Source organism: Columba livia, chromosome 9, assembly GCF_036013475.1.
Source record: "Columba livia isolate bColLiv1 breed racing homer chromosome 9, bColLiv1.pat.W.v2, whole genome shotgun sequence".
In the NCBI taxonomy this organism is placed as follows: domain Eukaryota; kingdom Metazoa; phylum Chordata; class Aves; order Columbiformes; family Columbidae; genus Columba; species Columba livia.
The window spans coordinates 22,309,094-22,332,074 of record NC_088610.1 but is presented as its reverse complement, the minus strand read 5'-3'; the positions used below and the strand labels follow the sequence as shown (position 1 = coordinate 22,332,074).

The following is a 22,981-nucleotide window of genomic DNA, read 5'->3' as shown; positions in this document are numbered from 1 at the left end:
CTAGCAGAGGGAAAGGGAGACTGAGAGTTTGTTTCTGTGCAGAATTTATGGGTTTGATTCCCACGGATGACAAGCTCACAATGTGGTACTAAATGGAATAATGAGTGAAGGGTGCACCCTAATGTATTTGCAGGAAGGGTGGAGGTAATGTTGAAGAATCCTGAGGTCTCTTGCCTAAATTCTGAATCCACGTTTCTGCAGCTTGAAATTCATTAGAATAACTTTTGTAAGGGTTTGTATATTCATTTTAAGGACTACTTGTAATTCCATAATTGAAAGAAAATAACTCAAATGCCCTCCAGACCATATACAGGAGGAAGGTTGTTTGGTTCCTCCGGTAAGTTAACAAGTGTGCACGGGGCTTCTCCATGACATTCTAACAGATCTTCCATTTTTTATTGGAAAATAACTGCTTGCATTTGAAGAAGGTGTTTTTCTTGTTCCAAGATACATAAGGATATCAGACAGTCTCACAGCAGTGGTTCTAATTCGGTCTGTCTGCTGACACAGTAGCAATATGCAGAGGTGGCTTCCTCACTATGCAAAACAGAAAAGGAATTAAAGTAGCGTGTGCTGCGAATGATCGCAGACAAATGTGGGAAGAAGATGCTGGGGAGAGAACATTCCGTATTGTTTATCTGTGAGTAACCTGTGCGTGATTAACTGTGTCCCTTTGTTTTGAGAGAATGATGTGTGCTTACTCAGTCCGAGATACAGTGCCCTAGCAGCAGACGTTATTAAATTAAGGAGACAGCATGCGGGATTTGTGTTGAGCTCTCAACAATGTGAAGAGGCCTGCAGAATAAAGAGGAAACAATGTGCTGCACCGCTGTACTCACTGTCTTTTTCTTTTCAGCCACTCCTACTTGGAGAAGTTTCTGACAGAACAGATGATGGAAAGAAGAGAAGATGTGTGGCTCCCGCTCATCTCCTATAGAAACTCACTAGTTACGGGTGGTGAAGACGACAGAATGTCCGTTAACAGTGGAAGCAGCAGCAGCAAAGCCTCTTCGGTGAGGAATAAGAAAGGACGGCCACCGCTCCACAAAAAGAGAGTGGAAGGTTGGTATGGCTTTAGGCTGTCTGCCAGAGGCATTTCTCATTTTGTATGTATATTGCAGCCTTCCTGCCTAGGAGCCCTTAATGTTTATCAACCAATGCTGAAAAATATAGTTCTGTATGTAGTAAAAACAAGATACCTGTTCTGCAAATTCCTAGCAAGCTTGAGCACTTCTTTATGAGAAGTACCAAGGTGAGTCCCTGTCATTGTCTGTCTTCACTGAGGTGTGCAGATTCAGAACCACAGAAAGCTGGTACTGAAGGTGGGAGCAGAGGTGTCTGTGGAGTTATCTGCTCTACACCTTTCCCAGTCATGGATGTCTGGATTTCTGCCCGCGCTTCAGTCTGGAATCAATGTTAGTTAACAGTGTTAGAGCAAACCAGGGCAGAAATTCTGGTGGAGACCTGTATCATTGCAGGATTGCTGGAGAACACTAAAAAGACACCCTTTTTATTTAAAATTGTATTTATATCCAGTGCCTGTATTTACTCTCTGACTTCTGGCATGTTTATCAGGAATGCAGCGATGATAGCCAATTTCTTACAAAATTGCATCTGTTCCTGGTTAACTTGTGTGATGTAGCGTGTACTTTTGTGAATATAAATGTACTGTTTCACTACAGAGTAGTTGTAAGTGGGATCTGTAAGCTTTGGGGATTTCTCCAAGGTCAGTATTTACCACAGTAACTCCTCAGTGAAGACTCTAATGCCAGTTTGCCTGAATATACAACAATTTCCCAAAATATTCTTCAAAAGTTTGTCCATATGCACTTCTACAGTCAGGTCCATTTCCCACTACACCTTATGTTGAGCAGTACGTACACCCAGTCCTTCACTTTCTTACAGCCAGCCTAGAGTTTAGGTAGATAAAATATTGCTTCCGACAGTTTTGCTTCCTTCAGGATGCCGTATTTTTTACAGAATTCAACAGACCTTAAATCCCCAGGCTGCTACGCAGACTTTCATCACTTATGAAAGCTTTGCTGTACAGCCTCAGTCTATAGGTCCAGGAATGATATATAGCTCATCACTGGTTGGTTTAGTCCTTCACAGCATAACTGAAAAGTTACCAGCAAGCGCTGTCTAATGACAGCAGCAACACACGCTCTGTGGCCTGTCCTTGCGTTGAATGATACGCAATGCGAGCACCAAAATTCTTGGTTTAGATATGTATTAACAAAGGACATTTGATATCATATGTCAAAAAACCCCACAGTAACATAAGCAGTTCGAAGGACACCATGTACTTAATTTTTGGATGCTTGATGTGCAGCAGGCATTACTGATTGATTGCATTATGCCCTAAGAACACTTCCTTTTGAATCCTGGAACAAGGAGAGCCAAGAAAACCCAAAGCCAGGTTGTCTGTATTTCTCATGGAAAGACTGAGATTTCTGTACAACAAGGTCTTATTTTGTGTGTGCCAATAATGAGTCCATGAAATAATCAGATTTGATCCTCAGAAAGAAGTACTTACTGTCAAGTGTATAACTTGAGCTAGGAAGAACCGGTGTTATGAGCAAATTCACTGATGGTCTGTATGGAGTGTGTACACAGGTCTTGGTTGGTTTTTCATTTTTATAACTCTTCCAGAAGTCCTAACTTTAATCTTTATCTGGCAATACAGTTACGAACGTGGACTTCTCTTTAAATCCTGCTAAGATTTTTTTCTTGAAATTCCACTCTAAAGGAACTAAAACAAGGGTTACAAGGCTACATAAATGATCCTTGCATCAAGGAACCATAACCAGTCCCCTGTGGTTCCTTTCTCAGCTAAATCCAGCGTATACAGGGTTCAGCAGGCTGTCCAGGTTGGAGAACATTCCCTGTTGCTGCTGAAAGCAAATCTGCTCTATGACGTTTCTTCACAATGCCTTTAAGAAATTGAAAAAAAAATCCCTAAGATAAAAAAGATTCAAAAGTAAATTCAAAATTAAATAGGCAACTTTTTAGACAACATTTGTGCCCCAAAGGTAATAAAAGGCATAGGAAAAATGAAAAGATCCATTGACATCCCCACGTACTTCCTCACCACACGTTTCTTGCCGTTAGTAAATCTATGATCTTCTCTCCTTGTCTCATCTTTCACTTACTCCAGCAACTTAGATGTTTTTATTCTGTCTCACCCACACACTTGTCTGCTCTGTCCCATTCCCCTCCAGTCCCCTCTCTTCCTTCCTCTCTGCTTTGCTCCCTCGATGATCAGAGCACAGCACCCACTTACACCTTCCCTCACCTCCCATCCCTGTGCCTCCCGCCGGCTCTGAACCCTGAACACACCGTCTGAAATCACTGTTCAGAGTTCGCACCAGCCAGACCACTGCACTGACTTCAAATGCCCACTCCATACTCCACTGAAAAGGTTCTTACTGGGGTGTCTGAAGGTCTAGGCTGACCAGATTTGGGGTTTTATCCTCCACCCTCATCTTAGTGTTTAAGTGAATATTGGTTTCTGTATGCATATGAGATTAACAGTCTTCTATTTAGATTGCCAACTCGGTAGTTGGGAATTATCGTTGTTATAGGTGTGCAAGACACGACAATTTAGATAGTGCTGTAGTACAATATTTGTTTGCAATGGGGTTTTTTTTGTTAAATGTTTCTACTTTAAATTGTTGTTATTGCTAGGAATAGCTGGTAGTAAAATCCTTCCTTAAAAGAACACAATATAAAACTAGAACTGAAGATGTTACTGTTTTGAGTATTTATCGAGTTGATCTCTTAAAGGCACGCTTGTATTAAAGGACACTAAACTGTCAAAAATCAAACTTGGAGAAGGTTCTGCAAGTCCAGTGAACTGTATCAGTGTGTCAGCAGCCAGCCAGCTCTCATCAATTCAGTGAGCCGGCTGAAGGAATCCCGACGGCAGGCACGCTGCCCCGTGCATTGCCAGCCCTGGCAGTGACTCTAAATGTTCTTTTTCTAGATGAGAGCCTAGAAGGCTCGTGGCTGAACAGGAACGAAACCATCCATACTCCAGGGACACTGCAAGCACCGCAGCTCACCTCAACGGTCCTGAGAGAGAACACTAGACAAATGGGAGAGCAGATCCAGGAGCACGAGTCGGAGCAGGGATCTGAACAGGATTTTTTACACAAGTAAGTGTTGGAATTCCAGTAGCAAGTACAGCAAGCCAGGCAAAGGAGTTGCATATTATTCATAGAGATAGTCTGTGGCTCCATATATGCAGTGTTTATTTGCAAAAACAACTGGAAATGTCTTGGCTCAGCAATATTTCAATTATTTTCAGCTCCCAGGAAAAATATGTTGTAATGAAATCATGGTAGAAATTCCTTGTGTTAAGATTATCTCATAGGCAATTATGGTGAAATCTTCCTCATGTTTGTGGCCCCAGGTTGGACTGAACTGTTTCTCTAAAAGGCATGTCAGATGTTCTCTCTTCTTTCCCTCTGCTCTGTGTCGTAGTACGGTTAAGGTTCTCCAGACATCCTAACTGACTTATTGTAAATTAACTCTGCAATTCTAGCTGCTGAGCTAGTAATTCCTGTTTCTGGGGTAATTGCCTGCAGGCAATTTTATTTCGCCTTAAATTCTACATACTTTTTGTCACTCAACTCCCATTTTATCACCTGAATTTAAAGGGGAAAAATGTTGGTTATTATCTGTCAATAGTTTATTTAAGAATAGAGCAGTCTTCAGAGAATGCTGGCATGTGCTATTTCCTTTAATTTGAAGATACAGAATAACAGTATCTGTTTTGGAGACTATTTTTATCACTTTTATAGCCAAATGCACTGAACCGATTTATCTGGATTCAGAAGTTGTATTATGCTGGCTACATGAATCAGGTTTCTACCTATGTAGTACAGTGTAAAATAGTCAGATTTCGCCTCTTGGTTTTTCCTCCAGCTTTTGTCCATCATGGTTTTCTCAATACACATTCTCCAGCTTCCCCATTCTTCCTGAATGTGCACTTGCCCTGTTTGATCCTGAACTTTACTGCTTCATCCTGCATTCTTTAATGACAGTATTTTCTAAACAGAAATAATTAATAACCGTCATTTTGCCTGGGAAGGTAAAATATTGTCCAGTCTCAAATGATAAGGGTATGTGGTTGTATGTATAAGCTCTTGAAGTTTTCCAATTTGTGACCACAGGTTCACGTAAAATCTGAGCAACTTCCAAAAAAATAATCTCTTTAGAAAGCACAACCCTTGTGTGTGTGCCATGCCCAGGCGTCAGCAGCACAACACATTAAACCTTGGTATGATCCATTAAGCTGTGCCCACCACAAGAGACCATTGCAGCTCAACTGGCTATAAACACCTATTAATTTTTGGAGCACACAGTATTTGGCATTTCCATAAATGAGTTCAGCCAACTTCCTTTCCCCGAGTAAGACCCCTGTTCATGTTAGTCCCAGACTATCTTTTCACCTAAACCCCATGCTACATGAGTTCTGGGTTGATGTCCAGAAGACTAATTTGTTATAGGTGGTTTTCACATGGGTTATCCTAGTTTATTGTGTTAATCTCATTAGGGTACAAGACTGCATAGTAAAATAAAACCCAGTGTTGCTCTTGAAGAGCTGCACTTAGTTTACTACTGTTTCCTTGTGCTGCAATACACAAATCATATCAAATGCATTGCTGTCTACTACTGGATTTAGAAGGTATTAAAAGTGCAGCTGTTCAGGGGTTTACATGTGGATAAGTTTCTGGATGCTTAAGTTGATTGGGGTATACATTTAACAGCAATTTGGTTTTCACTTTGTGTGACATTTTTGTTTTAAAACGTGTGTCAATTACTCATTTGGATCTATTCTTGCTCATATTTTGCCTGATCTGAGCCAGTGAAGTAGGATATGATAAAAGGAATTTTAGAAGTGCTCCCACGTCAGGAGCATGCCACACTAATGAATGAGTAACATTAGCATTGTGTGTAGCTGGTGTTATTACAACAATTAATGGATATTTTTTTGTGCATGTATAGTGAGAGGAGACAAGACATGGTTTAGTGCCAGAGTTAGGTTAATGGTTGGACCCGATCACCATGAGGGTCTGCTCGAACCAAAATGATTCTGTGACACCCAGAAGACATGTACGATGATGGATGTGATTTAAATACTTAATCTGAAGCACGGCCAGACACAAAACTTGAGGAGATATTGTCTAAAAATAGCCAACTCAACATTGTTAGTGTTCTTGGTCATAACACTGCTTTCTGTTTGTTAGTCCCCAGATGCAGATATCGTGGTTGGGCCAACAGAAGTTAGAAGATCTAAATCGAAAGGACAGGACAGGAATGAACTACATGAAAGGGAGAACTGGTGTAAGGCACGCAGTGTAAGTGTTCAGAGCATCCTCACCTCCAGAGAGGAACCATTTAGATGACAATGCTGCATTTTAAATGTTACCTTTTCTGGATTATTGGCAGTAATCTTTCAGCACATAAGCACTTCTCAGGACAGGGCCAGAGTCCCAAGCAAGGTCAAGTCCTTACAGTGTTAGAAACTGGTCCTGGATTCCCCAGGATTTACCAGTGATCCTGGCAAACAGCGCAACTCCTTTTTGTAAAAGAGCAAGCAAATACAGTGAGGTTTCTGCCCTTTTCTTGTTAGGGACAAATTTAATTACTGTTTATAATGATATTACATGGGACTTGCTGCAAGGGCTAGATTACTTTTCACATAAGATTTTCTTCTCGTTAATATTAAGAGAAAGCTTGCTGGCTTTATTCTCAGTGTAAGGTTTTGTGTGAAAGCATTAAGGGGTAGGATTACATTCTTTGTAATGACAAAGATCACAGTTGGGAAATGTAAATTCCTGGAAATGACTTTTTCTTTCTCTTTATTAATCAGACGAGGTCTAATGGAAGATGACGCTGAGCCCATCTTTGAAGATGTAATGATGTCTTCACGAGGTCAGCTAGAGGACATGAATGAAGAATTTGAGGACACAATGGTCATTGATCTGGTCAGTAAACCTTATGAATAGCAAGTTTTAAATGGGTGAGAAATAATTTAAAAGGAATTTTAGAAGTGCAAACAAAACTTTCCAAAATGTCGAGCCTGGTTTCCTGTTGTCTGAACGTGTACGAGAGAGTCGTGCTGGCGCAGCAAAGGGAGCACAGGCAGGAGCAGGTGGGGGTGAGGTGACACCTTGCACTGGAATTGCTCCCAAACAGGTTGGATCAGCAGATGGCAGCCTGACTGAGGCAGGATTTCCTTTATCGAGGTTGTAACATCACCAGCCCCTCTGTTCGCAATGAACGCTTGCCTTGTAAAATGGGAAAAAGGATCGGTTTGCATTACACACTTGACCGTTTTTGTGCTTTCCTATTTCTCCTTTCATACCCAAACAATAAGGCGTAGGTTACTTTAGGAGTGGGCTATAATCTCTTGGAAGGAAAATTTAGGCAACAATGCAGTTGCTGCTGCTGCCTACTGAGGTTATTACTAGCACTGAAATTATCATCAAGTAAGTAAAATCTCTCTTTTACTAGTAATCCAAGGCAAGGAAAAGGGTTTAATCCTCAGAAACAGTATGAAATCTTAAGTACCTTTTTTTTCTAAATCCAGAGCTGAATTTTCACCATAAACTTAAAAGCATAAAGACAGTTTTTATACAGTCTGGCCTATAGTTCTAATACAAGAGCATGGTTAAGTTAGCAAGAGCCTTAAGCAAGTCTTTAGCTACGACCACAGACTTAAAATTACTTTAGAATCCATCAGCTTAAATAAATACTTAAATGAAACATGAATTTAAGAGTGCTCTCCGCTATTGGGGCCTACATTTTATCGGAGTTATGACAACGCGTGCAGAGCTGCTCTGTAGAGTCGCACGAAGCGTTTGTACCCGGGAACGGGTGGGATGTTCTCAACCAACCAACTCCTCTTTTTAGCCACCGTCGCGAAACCGGCGAGAACGGGCTGAGCTGAGGCCAGACTTCTTCGACTCCGCAGCTATCATTGAGGACGATTCAGTAAGCCTTTCCTACCATTGTTTGCTGTTTATCTGAGCTGCTTTTTGCTTATCGTTGCACCTAATTAATGTCTTTTAAATCATTTTTCTAGGGATTTGGAATGCCTATGTTCTGAAGTCTGGTGAAGACATTTTACAAATTTGGAACTCTATTGTTTAGAGCTAGAGGCCTATATACTGTGATAGCTTGTATGAAAACCACATTTTTGATGTGATACAGTTTGATTTTTAACCAAATGATTGAGGTCAAGCCCTGTTTGTAGTGACAGAAAGAAGAGGAACTTCTTAATGACACAAAGGAATGTTGGCCAATCCCGTCACCTCAGGAGGGCTGACCTAAAAAATCATTTGTATGTTCTTGACTGTCCTAAAACAGTTGGGTTTTTTTTTTTCTGGATGAGGAGGAAGTTTTAAATTGTTAAGACAGCTGTCAAAATAAACACTGTTCTACATATGTTTTCTGAAAACAACATTGAGTGAAAACAGAACTTTTTAACTTTATTTTTCTGCTGTACAATTTAAAACAGTTTTAACATTTGCCTTTTTATGTTTTAAAAGCTAGCCATTTTTATTAAACCTATGCCTATCAGCCATTGACTAGCAATGATGCTATAAGCAGGTCATTCTGGCTACAGAAAAGTGTTTTTGAACACACTGGATTTGATTAGCATTATGGTACGCTTATATCCTCTCATAGGCATTGAGAAGAAGAGGTTAGAATTCTAATGACGTGCATCTCTGCCAAAAAATTTCAGATTCTGATATGATAAACCCAGATTTTATACTCTTGAGAAGATTTATTTTTATTTATAATGGGACATAAGTAAGAGATGTCCATGAAGCCACTTTTCCAACAGATGCTGTGTAACATTCATTTTATATAGCACATGGGGACACAAAAACAGGAAATTTTCTATTGGTACTTGCTCTGTGCATTTTTAGCAACTTATACCAGCAAATAAAGTATTCTCAGTAAAACACACAAATGGTTCTCAAGTAATCACTTTGCTGTTTTTACTACCTACCTTCAAGCCCTGCCAACCCAAGGTACATAAACAGCAACTTTCCTATCAAAAAATAATCCAAGGGTAGGGGAAAGGAATCACTTTAGCATACTAAAAGCAATTTTAACTGTACCATAAAGAAAGTCTACTTTCCATGCCATAAATACCCTTTTGCGCTATTTTTGTAAATTAATTTTGCCAGTTAGAAGTACTGTATGTGCTGCATAGAAATTTGTGCTTAGATGGTGAAGTTCTTAAGCTTACAATGGAATACAGCTACATTTTCAGTGTTAACTGTGCATATTAAGAGTAATTCTTTGGAAAAAGAAACAAAATATGATTTTTCAAAAAAGTTAAAAACATCAAAAAAAAAGAATCCCAAAACCCCAAAACATTCTCAGCTAATTCATTGTAATAAGAGATTTTTCAATGTCTTCAAAAATTTGGCATTTCATTATGCTTCGATTTTATGACTCTGCCTAGTAGCTGCTACTTAGTTAAAACTGGCCTGATCTCAGAGGTGCTGGCCATCCACAACTTGCACTGACTCTCATATCTCTAAGAATCAGCCCCAAAATGTTAATCTTCCTTTCTGCATTCTAATATTAGCATCTGAGATACCAAGCGATTGACCCACTTGGAGCACAGCAGTTCAGAGGTGCTTTTTTTAGCAACTGCAAAATAATCATGGAGTTTTTTTCTGTTACGAGCTTATTGAAAAACAAAATGACGTTAATGCCCAGTGCTTACTTGCTGGGAGGGAAAGTAATCTAACTTTAAAAACAAACCAGCATTTCACTGCGCTGAGGTTTGTTTCTTACAACACGTGCAGTTCTCAGACACGGTTGCCAAAAATGTCTGACCAGGTAATGCAGCCATTCCTCCGATGTCGGCTGCATAATGTGTAAAACCTGAGGAGTAGCTGGAACTTTGTAAAATAACATTACCTCCCTACCCCAAAAGTAACAGGGCTGGGCAGGAATGGCTGCATTAAATGGTCATCACGAGAATTCTGTGAGCATAGTAGCATCATAAATGCTGCCTGGTTTGAGTCAGAGTCTCAGACAAACCTTGTGCTTCACAGTCCTCTGTGTGGAAAACTGATTCCTAATTTAACATTGTAGAATACTGTATAACAAACATTTATTATCACGGTACCTGCAATGGGTTTCCAGTTCAGTTTGCAGTCAATAGGTTTTTGTATTATGAGTGTCTCCTTGATTGGTTTTGCTAGTAATTCTGTAAATTGTACATTTACAATATGAGGTTTTTTTTTTTCCTTTTGTACAATTTAAAACTGATGCTTCACCTTTCATTTAATAAACTATTCAAAATCATGAGTATGATGAGCACCCTCTTCACTATAACTTTCTTTTAAATGCTCGTTTGGGCCATCACATATTGTCATCCCATGTATTAGGCGCCAAAGGAAGCACTAAAAGGTGGATCTCACATAGCCCAGGTTCTGCACAGCTCCCTCACCCCTTCAGCCTCAGCTCACTTCCTGAAGGACAATCACCCGAGTCAGAGAAGTAGCACAGTGCAGCAGGTGAGAAACAGGGACAGGACTCAAGGCCTGAGCTGCACACTTAGGATACTCCTGAGACGCAGCCCCAACGCTGAATCTCCAGCTGCGTGTAAGTTACACTCAACTCTGATGCTCTGTGGAACACAGTAAGTAACTTGTCCTGCTTCTAAATTCAAGGGCTGTTAAAAGGATTTTATTTAAAATCTATTTTTTCTGCAGGTGACTGGAATTCAAGAGAATCTTGAGTGGTGTGGCCAGAGAAATTCCAAAGAGCCAAGTTCCTGCACTGGCAAGGGACATGGGAGGATGAAGTCTACAGAACTAATGAGGTTAGGAAATAATTAAGAAAGGTTGTATGTTTTAATTTGTGACAATGACAACTGGGTTTCTCGGTTAGTGTCTCCTCCTGACTCCGGACAGGCTGAAGAAACTGTGTGCATATCACTTCATGTGATACACAGCTTTTGCCTCTAAACTTGGGAAGCCAACAACCCTCAGGCACCTGCTCAGAGAGTGTTTCTACTGAGATACAACCAGGTATGTTCACACAGCCAGGACAGAGAACGCTGTAGATCAGATCTATAACATGAATGCACTGCCTCTAGCTACCACAAAAATGTGCAGAGCTGCAACTCATACTTGAAACTTTCCTTCTGTAACGTCTTCTTAGATTATTTTCTTAAAAATTACTTTTTCCCCCAGGTACAGGCTCCAAGCTGTACTCCCTCAGGCACCGGCTGCACCTACCTGGGAAGACGCCATCTTATCTTCCACTTCAGGCAGATGCTTGGGGAGAGCAGGTAAGGTAGTTCTCTGTCTTATAATGTAGTGCCATTAATTACTGAGGTTACTTACAACAGATGGGTCGTTACAGAGCTCCATGCAGCTGTTCGCAGTAGTGCTAAACGTGATGGTGGTTGTTACTCACTAACTCCTGTGGCTGTAGTTACAATGCAGCTTCTAACAAGCAGAGAGAGCACAGGGCCCAGGGCTGATCAGTAACATCTACTGCACTGGTTCCTTGCAAGTCTGGCAAATAATCATAGAAAAAATTAGGCTGGAAGAGGCCTCTGCAGGTCTCTGTTTCACCCCTCTGCTGAGGGACAAAAGGCCCCCCATGCTCACAGAGAAGAATTTCTGTCCCATCAGAAATGCCCCTTTCCCACTGTGGGTGCACTGTCTTGTGTCCCTCGAGGTCACCAATACCAACCTGAGACACACTGTTGCTGCAGCCAGCAGGTAAAAGTTGCAACTCAGAACAGTCCAGCAGAGGAACAGAACAGGTTAGGCTGAGATCAGCAAAGCCTGGATTCCAGTGCACTGAAATGCAAGCCCAGGAGTTTTCTCACTGTGAGGCTGGAGTCAGACTCCAAAGGGTGACCCAGGGCCAGTGCTCAGCGCCGCAGAGGTGACTTCTCAGCAGTGTGAGGCCGCAGCAACGCCTGGCAGAATGAAGGAGCCCAGGCAGCATTTGACCTTGAGCAGCCAGCGGGCACTGCAAGTCGTCTTGATTGTTAACCCACCAAAGGGGCGTTACAGAGATAACTGGTAAGACCCCAAATTAGAGATATGTACTACGATTTATTGGTAGTCATTAGCAAAAATCAAAATGAAAAGATACATTTTCATTGCAAAGTAGACAGAGTGTATTTGTTTTCAGAACACTGCCGTGGCTTCCAAGCCCCTCCTCACACTCACAGTGGGATATTAGCGTGTTTCTTCCAGGGGTTGGACTGGGTTTTACTAGCCAGCACATCGAGATCGTGGCAGATGCGCATGCGGGTGCTTGAAGGTTGGATGATATCGTCAACAAACCCTGAAAAAAAAAAACCACACAAAAAAAACCCTGACCAACCATGAATAGTTTGCCTCTCAGCTTTCTGTATCTAGGATGTAACGTAAATTAGCAAAACCAAAACAGTATTTGAACTAAGCACTTCACAAGTTACAAATTAACTTAAGAAAATAATTTAAAATAGCCTGAAAAAGAAATATTCCAGTGTCAATGATTTTTAAATTGGAAACATTTACTTGTTTAACTTTTGCAAAAGTTAGCAAGCCAAAAACGTTAAGGAGAGGGCTTTGCTCACTGAGTACTGCACCTGTTACTGCAAAGTTTGAGACTTACCATCTCCTTCCATCTACTACTAATTAGTCTGATTTAAAGGTTCAGAAGTGTTGATCAGAGGAGACATCCCTTGACTTTGCACTGCACAAGGGTGGTGTTGTCTGGCTCTAACAGCTGTAATAGTCAGTCTAGTGCAAAACCAGAGGGAGCAACACTGTACAGAATGGTTATGGCTGAGTCTTCCCAGCCCTGTGGCACTGTTAATGGGATCTAAACAAAGTACAAAACCAATCAAGGGAGTAAGCCAGCATAACTGGAAACAGAGCTGAGTCCAGAGGCTACAGAGCTGCCTTCTGGAGCACAGGTAATACTTCAATGCTAGGAGTGAAATTCAGAAGTAAAAATAGCAGAAAAATTTACTCCAAAAGTGCCAGGGAGCATCACTGAACTGAACTAGACTCTGACCCTTTCTTAAGGGCACTGGTCTGCATCTAGAACTGTCACATAGATTGTCAAAGCACAGGTACTTCTAAGGAAAAGTCAGACTTGTGAGGTGCGTTCTAATATTTACAAAATTGAAAATACGCTTTTCAGTGCAGTGCCCACATCTCACCAGTCTCTTTCCAACTGAGGATGTGTTTTGTGTCTAGATGCATTTTTCCTTTACGTGCACAAGTTATGGTTAAACATCACCTTTCTCAGATACAAATGTCTTGCCTAAATAACTTATTTATTAGCAAAAAGCTGAATAGCTACAAATTTATCTATGTGCAATATGAAATTCAAACAGGGGACATGATGTGTGAGATAACTGTACCTCTCATGGCTGCAGGAAAGGGGTTTGCAAACTTATCCACATATTCAGCCTCCGCATCTGCCTCTTTTCCTCTGAAAATGATCTGGACAGCACCCTAGGAAGACAAAGCCTGCAGGTCAGTGGCAGTAATTCAGCCTGTACAGAGGAAAGCTGCTTTACCAGCCCCAGTCCCCACCCAGTATCTAAGTGTGCATTCCAGTAAGCCATTACAGGGGCAATACCAGTTGTCATCGTCTTGCTAGGCCACCTCTGAGCCCTGTGAAGGCACTGCTGGCTGCAGCACCGCAGGGAGGGACAGCCTGCCTTTACCTTGGCGCCCATCACTGCCACCTCTGCCGTGGGCCAGGCGTAATTTGCATCTCCTCTTAAATGCTTGGAACTCATCACATCATAGGCACCCCCATAGGCCTGCAACAAAAAACCAAGGGATTAATTAGTGTGGAATAACCTCACAGTAGCAATGGCCTACATTGTTCTTGCAGCTTTTACTCTTCCAAAACACATAGTATATGGAATAGGAGAAACCACGTGAGCATTAAACCTGCAAACAAAGCAGAAGAAAGGTACAACCAGCACCAGTTGTGGAAAAGGAGACTGAAGTGGCAACAACAGAGAAGGATTTGTGTGTGCAAACAGATGGCATGTCCACACCGCGTGATGGGGGACAAACACTTGACTGAAAGCATTCCAGGGAGAAAGCAAAGAGCAGAAACGCCATTTCAGAGGAGTGCAGAGATAAGAGGCATGAAGGCACTGAGGTCATACTCTGAGAATAGAAGAAATGGCCTCTTGTAACCTGACATAAAGATGTGTTACCGGATGGGATAAACGGAGAAGTGACAAGGACAGAAAGCAGAAGCGGGACCAATGGAGGAAGCTTCGCAATAACCCAAGTTGCTACTAGTGAAAACAGGAACTCTGGAAGAACACTGCGCAATTGTGCCGACTCACCTTTCTGGTGATGATGGTAATTTTAGGCACAGTTGCTTCTGCAAAGGCAAACAGTAGTTTTGCACCATGACGTATGATTCCACCATACTCCTGAGCTGTACCTACAAACGACAAAAGGGAATTCACAAAAACCCCGTATGTGGTTTGGCAATTGTTGTTTTCCATTACCAGCAGCAAACCTAAAAACAACCAGAGCCACATCAACATCCAGGACAGGGTAAATATCCAATAAATGTTCTCCATAAGATGTGGAGCATCATTACAAAAACTCTCTAGCCAAAAGCAGCATGTATTTGTATGTAAGGTCACAGGCCCAGAACACTCACCAGATGGTCTCTTCCTAGGAATAAAATACAATTTGCAAAACTCCAAATGTGTCTACTGGTAAAAAACACAACCTAGATTCACCTCCCTAGAAACATACTCTTCTAAACCCCTTTTTTTCTAGACCATACATCAAGCAGGCCCAGGATGCTGGACCTTCAAAGACAGAGCCTGAGTTCCTCTGTAAGGATTCACACAGCAGGTGTTTCTGGAGAATGGTCCTATGGAGCAGACAGGAACGCACATCATCCATGTTACAGGATGTTCAACCCAGTTCTGTCCCAGGCACAGGCCCAACTGCCTTAACTCAGAAACAGCAATCCTATGTTTATTTCTAGGATTTCTGAATTTCAGACTACTAGATATAACTCTATAATAATTTTCTATAATAGTTTATCCACCTACTGACTTCTGCTTTCTGGAAGATTTGGGAGCTTTTTAATGGATTATTTTTTTTTTTTTATGTAAGATTTTAAGTAAAAATTATTTTGTGAGATTTTTAATAACGTTTTTGGTAGCCTATTTATTTGGTGACTTGACTTTGATGTTTCCCTTCAAGTATAATTGGAGTGTCTAATAATTTATGCCTAGACTTTCAAATGTCTGTTCTCAACTGCAATGTCGCTTTTGGTTCTTTTGTATTTCCCTCCAGCCAGTGGGACCTGCCAAGCCTGCAGCACCTTCCCAGCAGTGGAAAGTGGAACAGCCTGATCCCAAGAAACAGCCTGAACACAGCTGGGATGCTCCACCTGGAAGCTGGGGAGCACTCACAGCCCTTGTCATCTGGTCACGGCTGCCGTTTCTACTTCACACTTAGCACAAAGTAACCAGCCACTTAAAATGCCTCAAGTGTATTTTCTGGCCATAGATCAGTCCCAAACTTGTTCTAAATCTGTGCTTTTATCCAGCTACAGCATATGAATGCCTTAAATGTCATCTCTGTGCACACCTGTTAAATTGGGGGCTATTTAAAGTGTTTGCTCACCAACCCTGTGAGATGTTTTGTACACCTCTGTGACCCACTGTGACAGATTCTTTCTACTGAACGGGGAGATGAGCTGATCACCACCCTCAGCATTAATTACTTAAAATGAAACGTCTAATGCTAATTTATTAATCTTGCCTAACTCAAAATACAACAGTCTAGCATTACTATCAAGCTTCAGTTGTCTTTACTTTTACCTTTATTTATCTTCCATTAATATACTTTCAAACCAATATTATGCAATATTAAGTTACTACTTTTTTTTTGCTATATGGAAATAGCTTTGCTCTTGGATTCTGAGCAGCTGTCCAAATCTGGAGTCCTGTAGTGGCCCCTGAAGTGCTAAAGAAAACTAAGCTGCTGCTTGTTCCACGGGAGCAGTATTGTCTCATTGTTCAAACATGCAAAATACATTGTATTAAAATAAGAACTGGGATGTTGACTAGTGACATTTGGATGCCTTGAGGTTAAACCATGGTTTTATACAATAGTTTTATAGTCCATTCTACAAAAAACTTAGCATATCTGTCAGTATAACATTTATATTCTTCACACAAGCTGTTTTCTAATAGGTCATTTTCACATTAACAGCTCCTGTAGCCTATGCTGACAAAGTCTAATCTCAAACCTTTCCTTACTGATTCACCCAAAGCTTCTGAATCACAGGCATTTTGATCTGAAAAATACCTTGGAGCATGAAAGCACCAAGGCCTTCAAAGATACGGGGAGGGGGTTTGTGTACAACTGATTCAGTGACAACAAAGTATGTTTTTCCCCCCTTTAACTTCACCCTAAACACTTCAGCATTAACTCATGAACCAGCCCTCTCCACAGGGAAGCCCAGCAAAGCTTCTTGATCTCAGAACGCACCGATAGCAGTATCGATGGCATAGTTACACACTTCTTTTTCTGCAGTTTCTTGCATATTTCAATACCCTTGTGTGATGATTACCATATTAGATTACAGAGTTTCTCTCCCAAAAAGTGGCATTTTTAAAACCTGGCTTATTATGTCTACTGCAGTAAATGTCTTACAGAGTTTTTAAAATGGGTTTTTAACATCACCACTACCTCACAACTAGCTGAAATAGAATGGCAAGGCATACCTGGCAAAAATCCAGGAACATCCACAAAAGTGATCAGAGGTATGTTGAAGGCATCACAGAAGCGAACAAAGCGGGCTCCTTTCACAGAGGAATTTATGTCTAAGCACCCTGAAGTTAAGAAAACAGAGTAAGGTGTTAACCATTCCAGTTATCTGCAGTGTCAAAAATCACACACTGTTTTAGCTGCATTGTCATCTTAAAACAAATGCTTATCTGTAGATAATCTACCATGAAGGTTTGCTAGTTTAGAACTAAGATTAGAGTACAATCTATATTCAACAGCCACTCATTTCATTTTTCTGACCACTGTACATACAGTTTTCTATCCCCAAAAGTAGCCGTTTCAATTATAAAGTAATATTCTGTAATTTCCCTTTACTGATATTTTTTCAGATCAGTCATACTGAGGGGCTAAAGAGTTGTCAATTAAAAAAAGAGAGTCCACTAATATTTTGAGATCAGGATTATTGCTAAACATGCTGCAAAGGATTTGTGTTCTGTTTCAGTGTCATTCCAAATTACATTATGTGCTGTTACATTGAACCTAAACACATTTTGTATATGAACATCTATCTAAAACATTGGAAATCTTTCTTAAAATTGACAATATGAAATGAAGACTAAAGTAACAGTAAAACTCGCTGTCTGGTATCATACGGCGTTCAGATTAGCAAGACAATAAAACATCACAGTGTCATCCAATTTTCCCCAACAAAAAGGCAAAAACCTTAAAACTAAGGAGTAAACATGAAGTCCTGATTAGTGAAAGAAGATTTTGATGCTGTGACAGGGAGGATGTAGTTTCCATGTTATGCTTAACCCGGTTAAGCGGAGGCTGCTGCCAAACGGGTCTTGTACCCACCCTCCTTGTGTGCTCCTACCACACCTCTGGCGTCGGACACTGCAACATCACCTTCGTGATCCACTAAAGAGATCAACTGTTTTTCAGTTAAACATGTCACAGCTGTATTTCAATGAGATTCAACACCAAGAAAGCCGTAGAAAAACACAGAATGATTGGAGGACCATACAAAACAAACTCTCTCAGCCAGCCATACAAAGTGTGCAAAAAAAAACCACAAAAGAGGATGCTAAAACACTGTTAAAACCTTTCACACTGGACTCGCACAGCCAACTCTAACCTGATGCCACTTTGGGTTGGTTGCCCACTATCCCAACAGTTCGGCCATTCATCCTGGCAAATCCGACAACAATGTTCCTGGCGTAGGAAGGCATGATCTCAAAGAATTCCCTTTCATCAGCAATCTGCAAGGGTGAGAGGCAGACAGATATACGTGTATGTATATACACAGGCAAACACAAATCAGTTGCGTTACTATCAGAACTTTTAAAACATTTTAGAACTTGCAAAATTAAAAAAAGAATAAAGAAACCTTTCAGTTGTCCTTGCAGCCTTCATTCCTGGAAGTAACTAGTGCTGCACGTATTATTAGAACTGCCACTTTTGCATTCCAACAGAGAAAATCTTTATGACATTTTCTCTGCAGTAGCCTTCTTTCCTAGCTTATAAGAAATCAGGTGTTAAGAACTTCTTTCTCAATTATTGGCAGGCTACACTTTTAAGGAACAATTTCCAGTGATAAAAAGCAAATAGTGCTTTATGGAGCTCCAAAAGTCCCCACAATGTGTAATGTAGACGGTTTCTTTGCAAGCTCACTCCATTAGCAGAGGGCAATCCAGCCGCACTGCTGGGTACATCTGCCCCAAATTCACTGCGGGTGAAAGGAGAGACACGTTTATCCGCACCAGCCCCTGGCAACTGCGCTTCGGGACTCGGGTTCCAGCGTGTGCTCTGCCAGATGACATCCACGCAGCATCAAAAATCACTTGTTCAAAGAGATCATAATTATACGTGGAGCAGTAGCGACACCTATACACAGCTGCCTCCTGTTTCCGACTAGAATTCCTTGTTTTCATCTGTTTATGACAACTTTGCCTACACAGGCTGCAGTTGCCCGTCATTTCTGAGACTGAGGCAAATGAAAAGTTGTGGAAACGTTAAGTATTATTCAAGTAGTTTTATTTCTTTCCTTAATACTTCTCAAAGTCTGTGGGAGGGTTTGGTTTGTTTTTTCCCCTAATTCACCTAAGAATTTTTTTCTTAAATGCCACCTTTTAACTTGGAATAGGTAGTACTGACATTCAAAATGGAAGAATCCAGAGATGAAAAACATCCTGAGCTTGCTTTCTCTACGAAAATGAGTCTAAATGCAGCCCGTTCCAAACTGAAACCTGTTAGCTGAATGAACGTGTGGGGAGAAAGAGTCAAATAAAATAGCAAAAGGGAGAAATTGGTAAAGATCCTACAAACATACATTGGTAGAAATGGAGCTTCACCATCCACCTCAGAGCCCTGGGGCATCGGCCACTCCACACCTGAGTGGAAGAAGCAGCAGCTGGAAATTTTACTATTCAAAATGCAGCCTCTCAGGGTGCTCTACAGGGGCTGTCACTGTTTCATGTGATTAAACTTCTTTCACAACCATGGTCTCTGCCCAAGCATTTATCACGTATTAAGTTCTTAATACTGGAGAAGTAAAGTACTCAAAGTCAGGCAAGAGAATTACCAGCATTGCCACTGCTGCTTTAATAAAATCTCCATTATTTATACATTGCATGGCTTTCAGTTTTTTTTAAAAAAAGTACGATGTTTGCTTCCCTGCCAACCTCCCAGAGTATTTGCCTCACTTAATGAAACTTCAGTATCGGAGTTTCCAAACTTCTGAGTGCTTGACTTGTAATTAAAATAAGTATGTTCTTGTATTGTCTGTGTACATAGTGGTCTCTTAAAATAAATAGAGAATGGTAAATCTTTCAGTGTACTCTATGTAGCTTATCACCTTTTATAAAGAAAAAGTGATAGAATTCAAGACAATTGTAACAAGGTGCAGGGAGGGAAGCAAGTTTCCAAAGCAGGGGGTTGTTCTGAGCCCAGACAGAAAACTGAATTACAGCACCTTTTGTCTGTACTGTTATGCATGCAGCATAAGAAGATGTATCCTGAAAATAAATCTTAGGATTCCTTTCATCTGCTATTCTACAATCTTTTTTTCTGTAGATTACATTGTCCCTTCATTCATGGCTACTACAAAGGTAAAAACAGTAACTTGTGAAGACTAACAGTTTATCTTCAGTGCCATTGTATTGGTTTCCTTCAATTATTTAGACACAGAATATAAATATATCCGTATTCATTTCAACAATGCTCACACTAGCAGACTTACGGAGTGTATGATATCCAGCATATCGTAGGCTTTAGTAGATTCAGTTGGTACGATCATGTCCAGCTCAGGAACCAAACGGTCACTGAAGAAAATAAACAAACATGAGCAACAATATTTACAGATCAGATGAACATCCAAGACCAAAAACTCAAGCAATTCCACCTCCCAGAGACTTCATGGAAACTGCTTCTCAAATACTGGGAAAAAAAGCAGGCAGAGGCTCAGCCAGTTGTGCACCAGGAGGACAAAAGCCTGATGGATCTCCTCCTGAAGGAGACAGCTCTTCCGTAGGTACCGCTGCTTAAGAAACCATCTCCTGGAAATGATATTTCTCCTCTTTGATTAGAAGAGCCTAATATCACACGTGGAGTATCAGCAAGGAACTCGGGTGCTACAAATGGCAGTCTGCAGAGGGCACTGGAGGCATGTGGGATGCTGTGCTGGGGCACCAGCCAGCCCTGGGGAAAAGGATTTGGTGTGTCAAGCTGCAGAAGCAGAAGAGCCCAATTATCCAGTGGCTCCAGTCCTTAGAGCTGGGCAGGCAAAACGATTTCTGCCAGGGCAGAGCAAGGTCCCTGTTACACACCTACATCTATTGAGCACACACGGTTTAGGAGCTAACATTTACAACTCTGATCTTTTCCCTGCCCACAGTGTGTACTTGTGATTTTTGAACACACTTAACCACAGGAAACTTCTCCACTTATCTCCCCGTCACAAAAAAGCAGAAATTCACGGGTGGGGAAAACACACGGGCTCTCAGCTTCTGCAGTCTGAGGGCTGTGTTTAAAGCATCTTCATTGTTAACTCTGCTTAACTCAACTACGATGCACGTCATGTGGAGCTTCACATTTAACAAAAATGCTGCCTCCCTGTCAGCAGTTGACACTATCAGTTACCTCCACCTTTGATCATATCAGCTTCATTAAGGACCTATGAGTGTTTGCATTCACTGTGTCTTTGGATTCACTCGCAGTCCCAATGAGGGGTGTCATCACTGAGAAGACTCCAGGGACTATTATATTTGTGCTATTCCATAACAATACTGATCTATACCGATTATAAATGGCGTTTCTGTGGAGTCCTTATTAAATCACTATTTTAACAATGCTGTGATTTCGTCCATTTAAAGCAAGACAACACAAGGCTCTAGACACCCAATTTAAAACTGAAGGAAGTGATCTGCAGTTTGTCAAAATCAGGCAAAAACTAATAATGCAAGGCCCAGGGCTGTCTCTGTGTTCCCTCACACACACGGGGCTAGAGAGACACGTCTCCTTGCCGAGAGAGCAAGAGATGCATCCATTAATAGAAAAAACACGATATCAACACTTCAGGTATTTTTTTTCACATGATTAGGAATACTGCATGCAAATATTTTCTTAAAAAAATGAAACCTTAATCTGATGAAAGCAACTGATTTTATCATACTAAACCACAAGCCACAAAACATCCTAAACCTTTTTCTTGTCCATAGAGTAGATATGAACATGCTCGAAGTTCTGCCCATCATCTGTGGTACCCCAGCAGATAAGGGAAGTGGAAAAATTAGATTATTGCTCTGATAAATTCACAGTGCTGCAGAGTAACGAGCCTGTAACAGCTTGAGACACTCTCACCCAGATCAATATTGGGTTTCATTCAACAGAAAGGGGAAACTGTACTCAGTTACTAAGAATTTATAATAACCTCCTCCAGAAATCCGTATGCATACTTTAGGCTTCAGAGGAAATGAAATTTTTTATAGTCAAAGACACATAAAGGTAAAATCACACCATATAATATACCAAATGCAATTAACTAGACACCCTTCAAAGGCAGAGGACATATTCACCATCAGGCAACTTGGGACTATAAGGAACCTTCTAACCCTTCAGAACCCAGGCCACTGATGTCAACACTCCAATTGAGAGCAGTTTCAGCAACCAAGGCTGACATTTTTCAACACCACAAAGAACTTACCCACCTAGAGGAAGAAAAAAACCAACCAACCATCAAACCCCACACACTAACCACAACCCACCAGCTGCTGGACTTTATGATGAAGAAAAAGTATGTTACAGTTAACTTGCATTATTCCAGGCAATTTTTTGTGGTATGAAAATGATACAATAAGAAAATAATTACTCTAAAGGGACAGGCTTTGACTGGAGCAGTGGTAGGATCAAACAAACACATCAATTCAAAGCAAAAGGAATCTATTAAGATGTCAGTATGTCCAGATGAAATACTACCAATGTAAGCATTAAGACCACAAATGGGAGAAATATTGGAGATGCTGCTATAAAACCAGGCAAATTCAACAAATAGATCTGTCTTCACATGTAGAAAAGGCTACTAAATTGAAGTTCTTAGTACAACTTACTGAGCATTTATTATACTGTGATTCTCTAATATTGTAGCTGGTGCCCCGTAAAAGATTGTCTCCCTTAAGAAAATAACTAATCTCTCATACATTAGTAGCTACAATGCAAATGACAGCTTCTTACAAGAAAATGAACTACCTATTATGAAATACATTGATTTAAAAAGCCAAACAGACTATTGTTTCTATAATGAACTTAAAATACCACACTCAAGTCTATAGAGGGTAATTATCCCCAGTACAGCTTCTTGAATGCTTGGAAAGAACATTATAACCTCAGACATAATCCTTCAAATTTACCACATAACATAAGGGATTTGCTTTGGTTTGTCACTATCAAACTGGAACAGTCTTGCACTTTAATAAAATCCTAGAGACCAACATCTTAGCAAAAATTAGGACCACTCTGACCATTCTCTAAAAGCAACTGGCAAATTTATTTCTCTATTAGTGAACAATGTATTTCAGGTACCAGAGCACTGATTTGTTAAATGGATGAAAAAAAAAACAACAAACCTCCCCAAACAAATTGTTTCAAAGACATTGCAAAGAACAGTGAAGCAGGAAGAGAAAACCTTCCAGCTC

General features: G+C 40.7%; 2 protein-coding genes across 9 annotated transcripts in view; one reads left to right on the top strand and one right to left on the bottom strand.

The window, feature by feature from the left end:
• Window positions 1-10,344, top strand: part of STAG1 (STAG1 cohesin complex component) — a 174,395-nt gene extending 164,051 nt beyond the window's left edge. For 4 of the 5 annotated variants that reach the window (XM_065073076.1, XM_065073077.1, XM_065073079.1 and 1 more), the window contains 6 exons: window positions 857-1,062; window positions 3,986-4,157; window positions 6,255-6,365; window positions 6,881-6,995; window positions 7,924-8,004; window positions 8,096-10,344. In XM_065073076.1, the coding sequence (XP_064929148.1) occupies window positions 857-1,062; window positions 3,986-4,157; window positions 6,255-6,365; window positions 6,881-6,995; window positions 7,924-8,004; window positions 8,096-8,119 (709 nt within the window). In that variant the 3' untranslated portion in view covers window positions 8,120-10,344. The remainder of the gene's footprint in view (window positions 1-856; window positions 1,063-3,985; window positions 4,158-6,254; window positions 6,366-6,880; window positions 6,996-7,923; window positions 8,005-8,095) is intronic. The other variant, XM_065073078.1, reaches the window with a different exon arrangement.
• Window positions 10,345-12,096: 1,752 nt separating this feature from the next.
• PCCB (propionyl-CoA carboxylase subunit beta) overlaps window positions 12,097-22,981 on the bottom strand; it is a 36,229-nt gene continuing 25,344 nt past the window's right edge. For all 4 annotated transcript variants that reach the window (XM_065073108.1, XM_065073107.1, XM_065073106.1 and 1 more), the window contains 7 exons: window positions 20,032-20,113; window positions 17,929-18,052; window positions 16,787-16,894; window positions 14,372-14,472; window positions 13,730-13,828; window positions 13,421-13,514; window positions 12,097-12,351 (listed from right to left, as the gene is read on the bottom strand). In XM_065073108.1, the coding sequence (XP_064929180.1) occupies window positions 12,230-12,351; window positions 13,421-13,514; window positions 13,730-13,828; window positions 14,372-14,472; window positions 16,787-16,894; window positions 17,929-18,052; window positions 20,032-20,113 (730 nt within the window). In that variant the 3' untranslated portion in view covers window positions 12,097-12,229. The remainder of the gene's footprint in view (window positions 12,352-13,420; window positions 13,515-13,729; window positions 13,829-14,371; window positions 14,473-16,786; window positions 16,895-17,928; window positions 18,053-20,031; window positions 20,114-22,981) is intronic.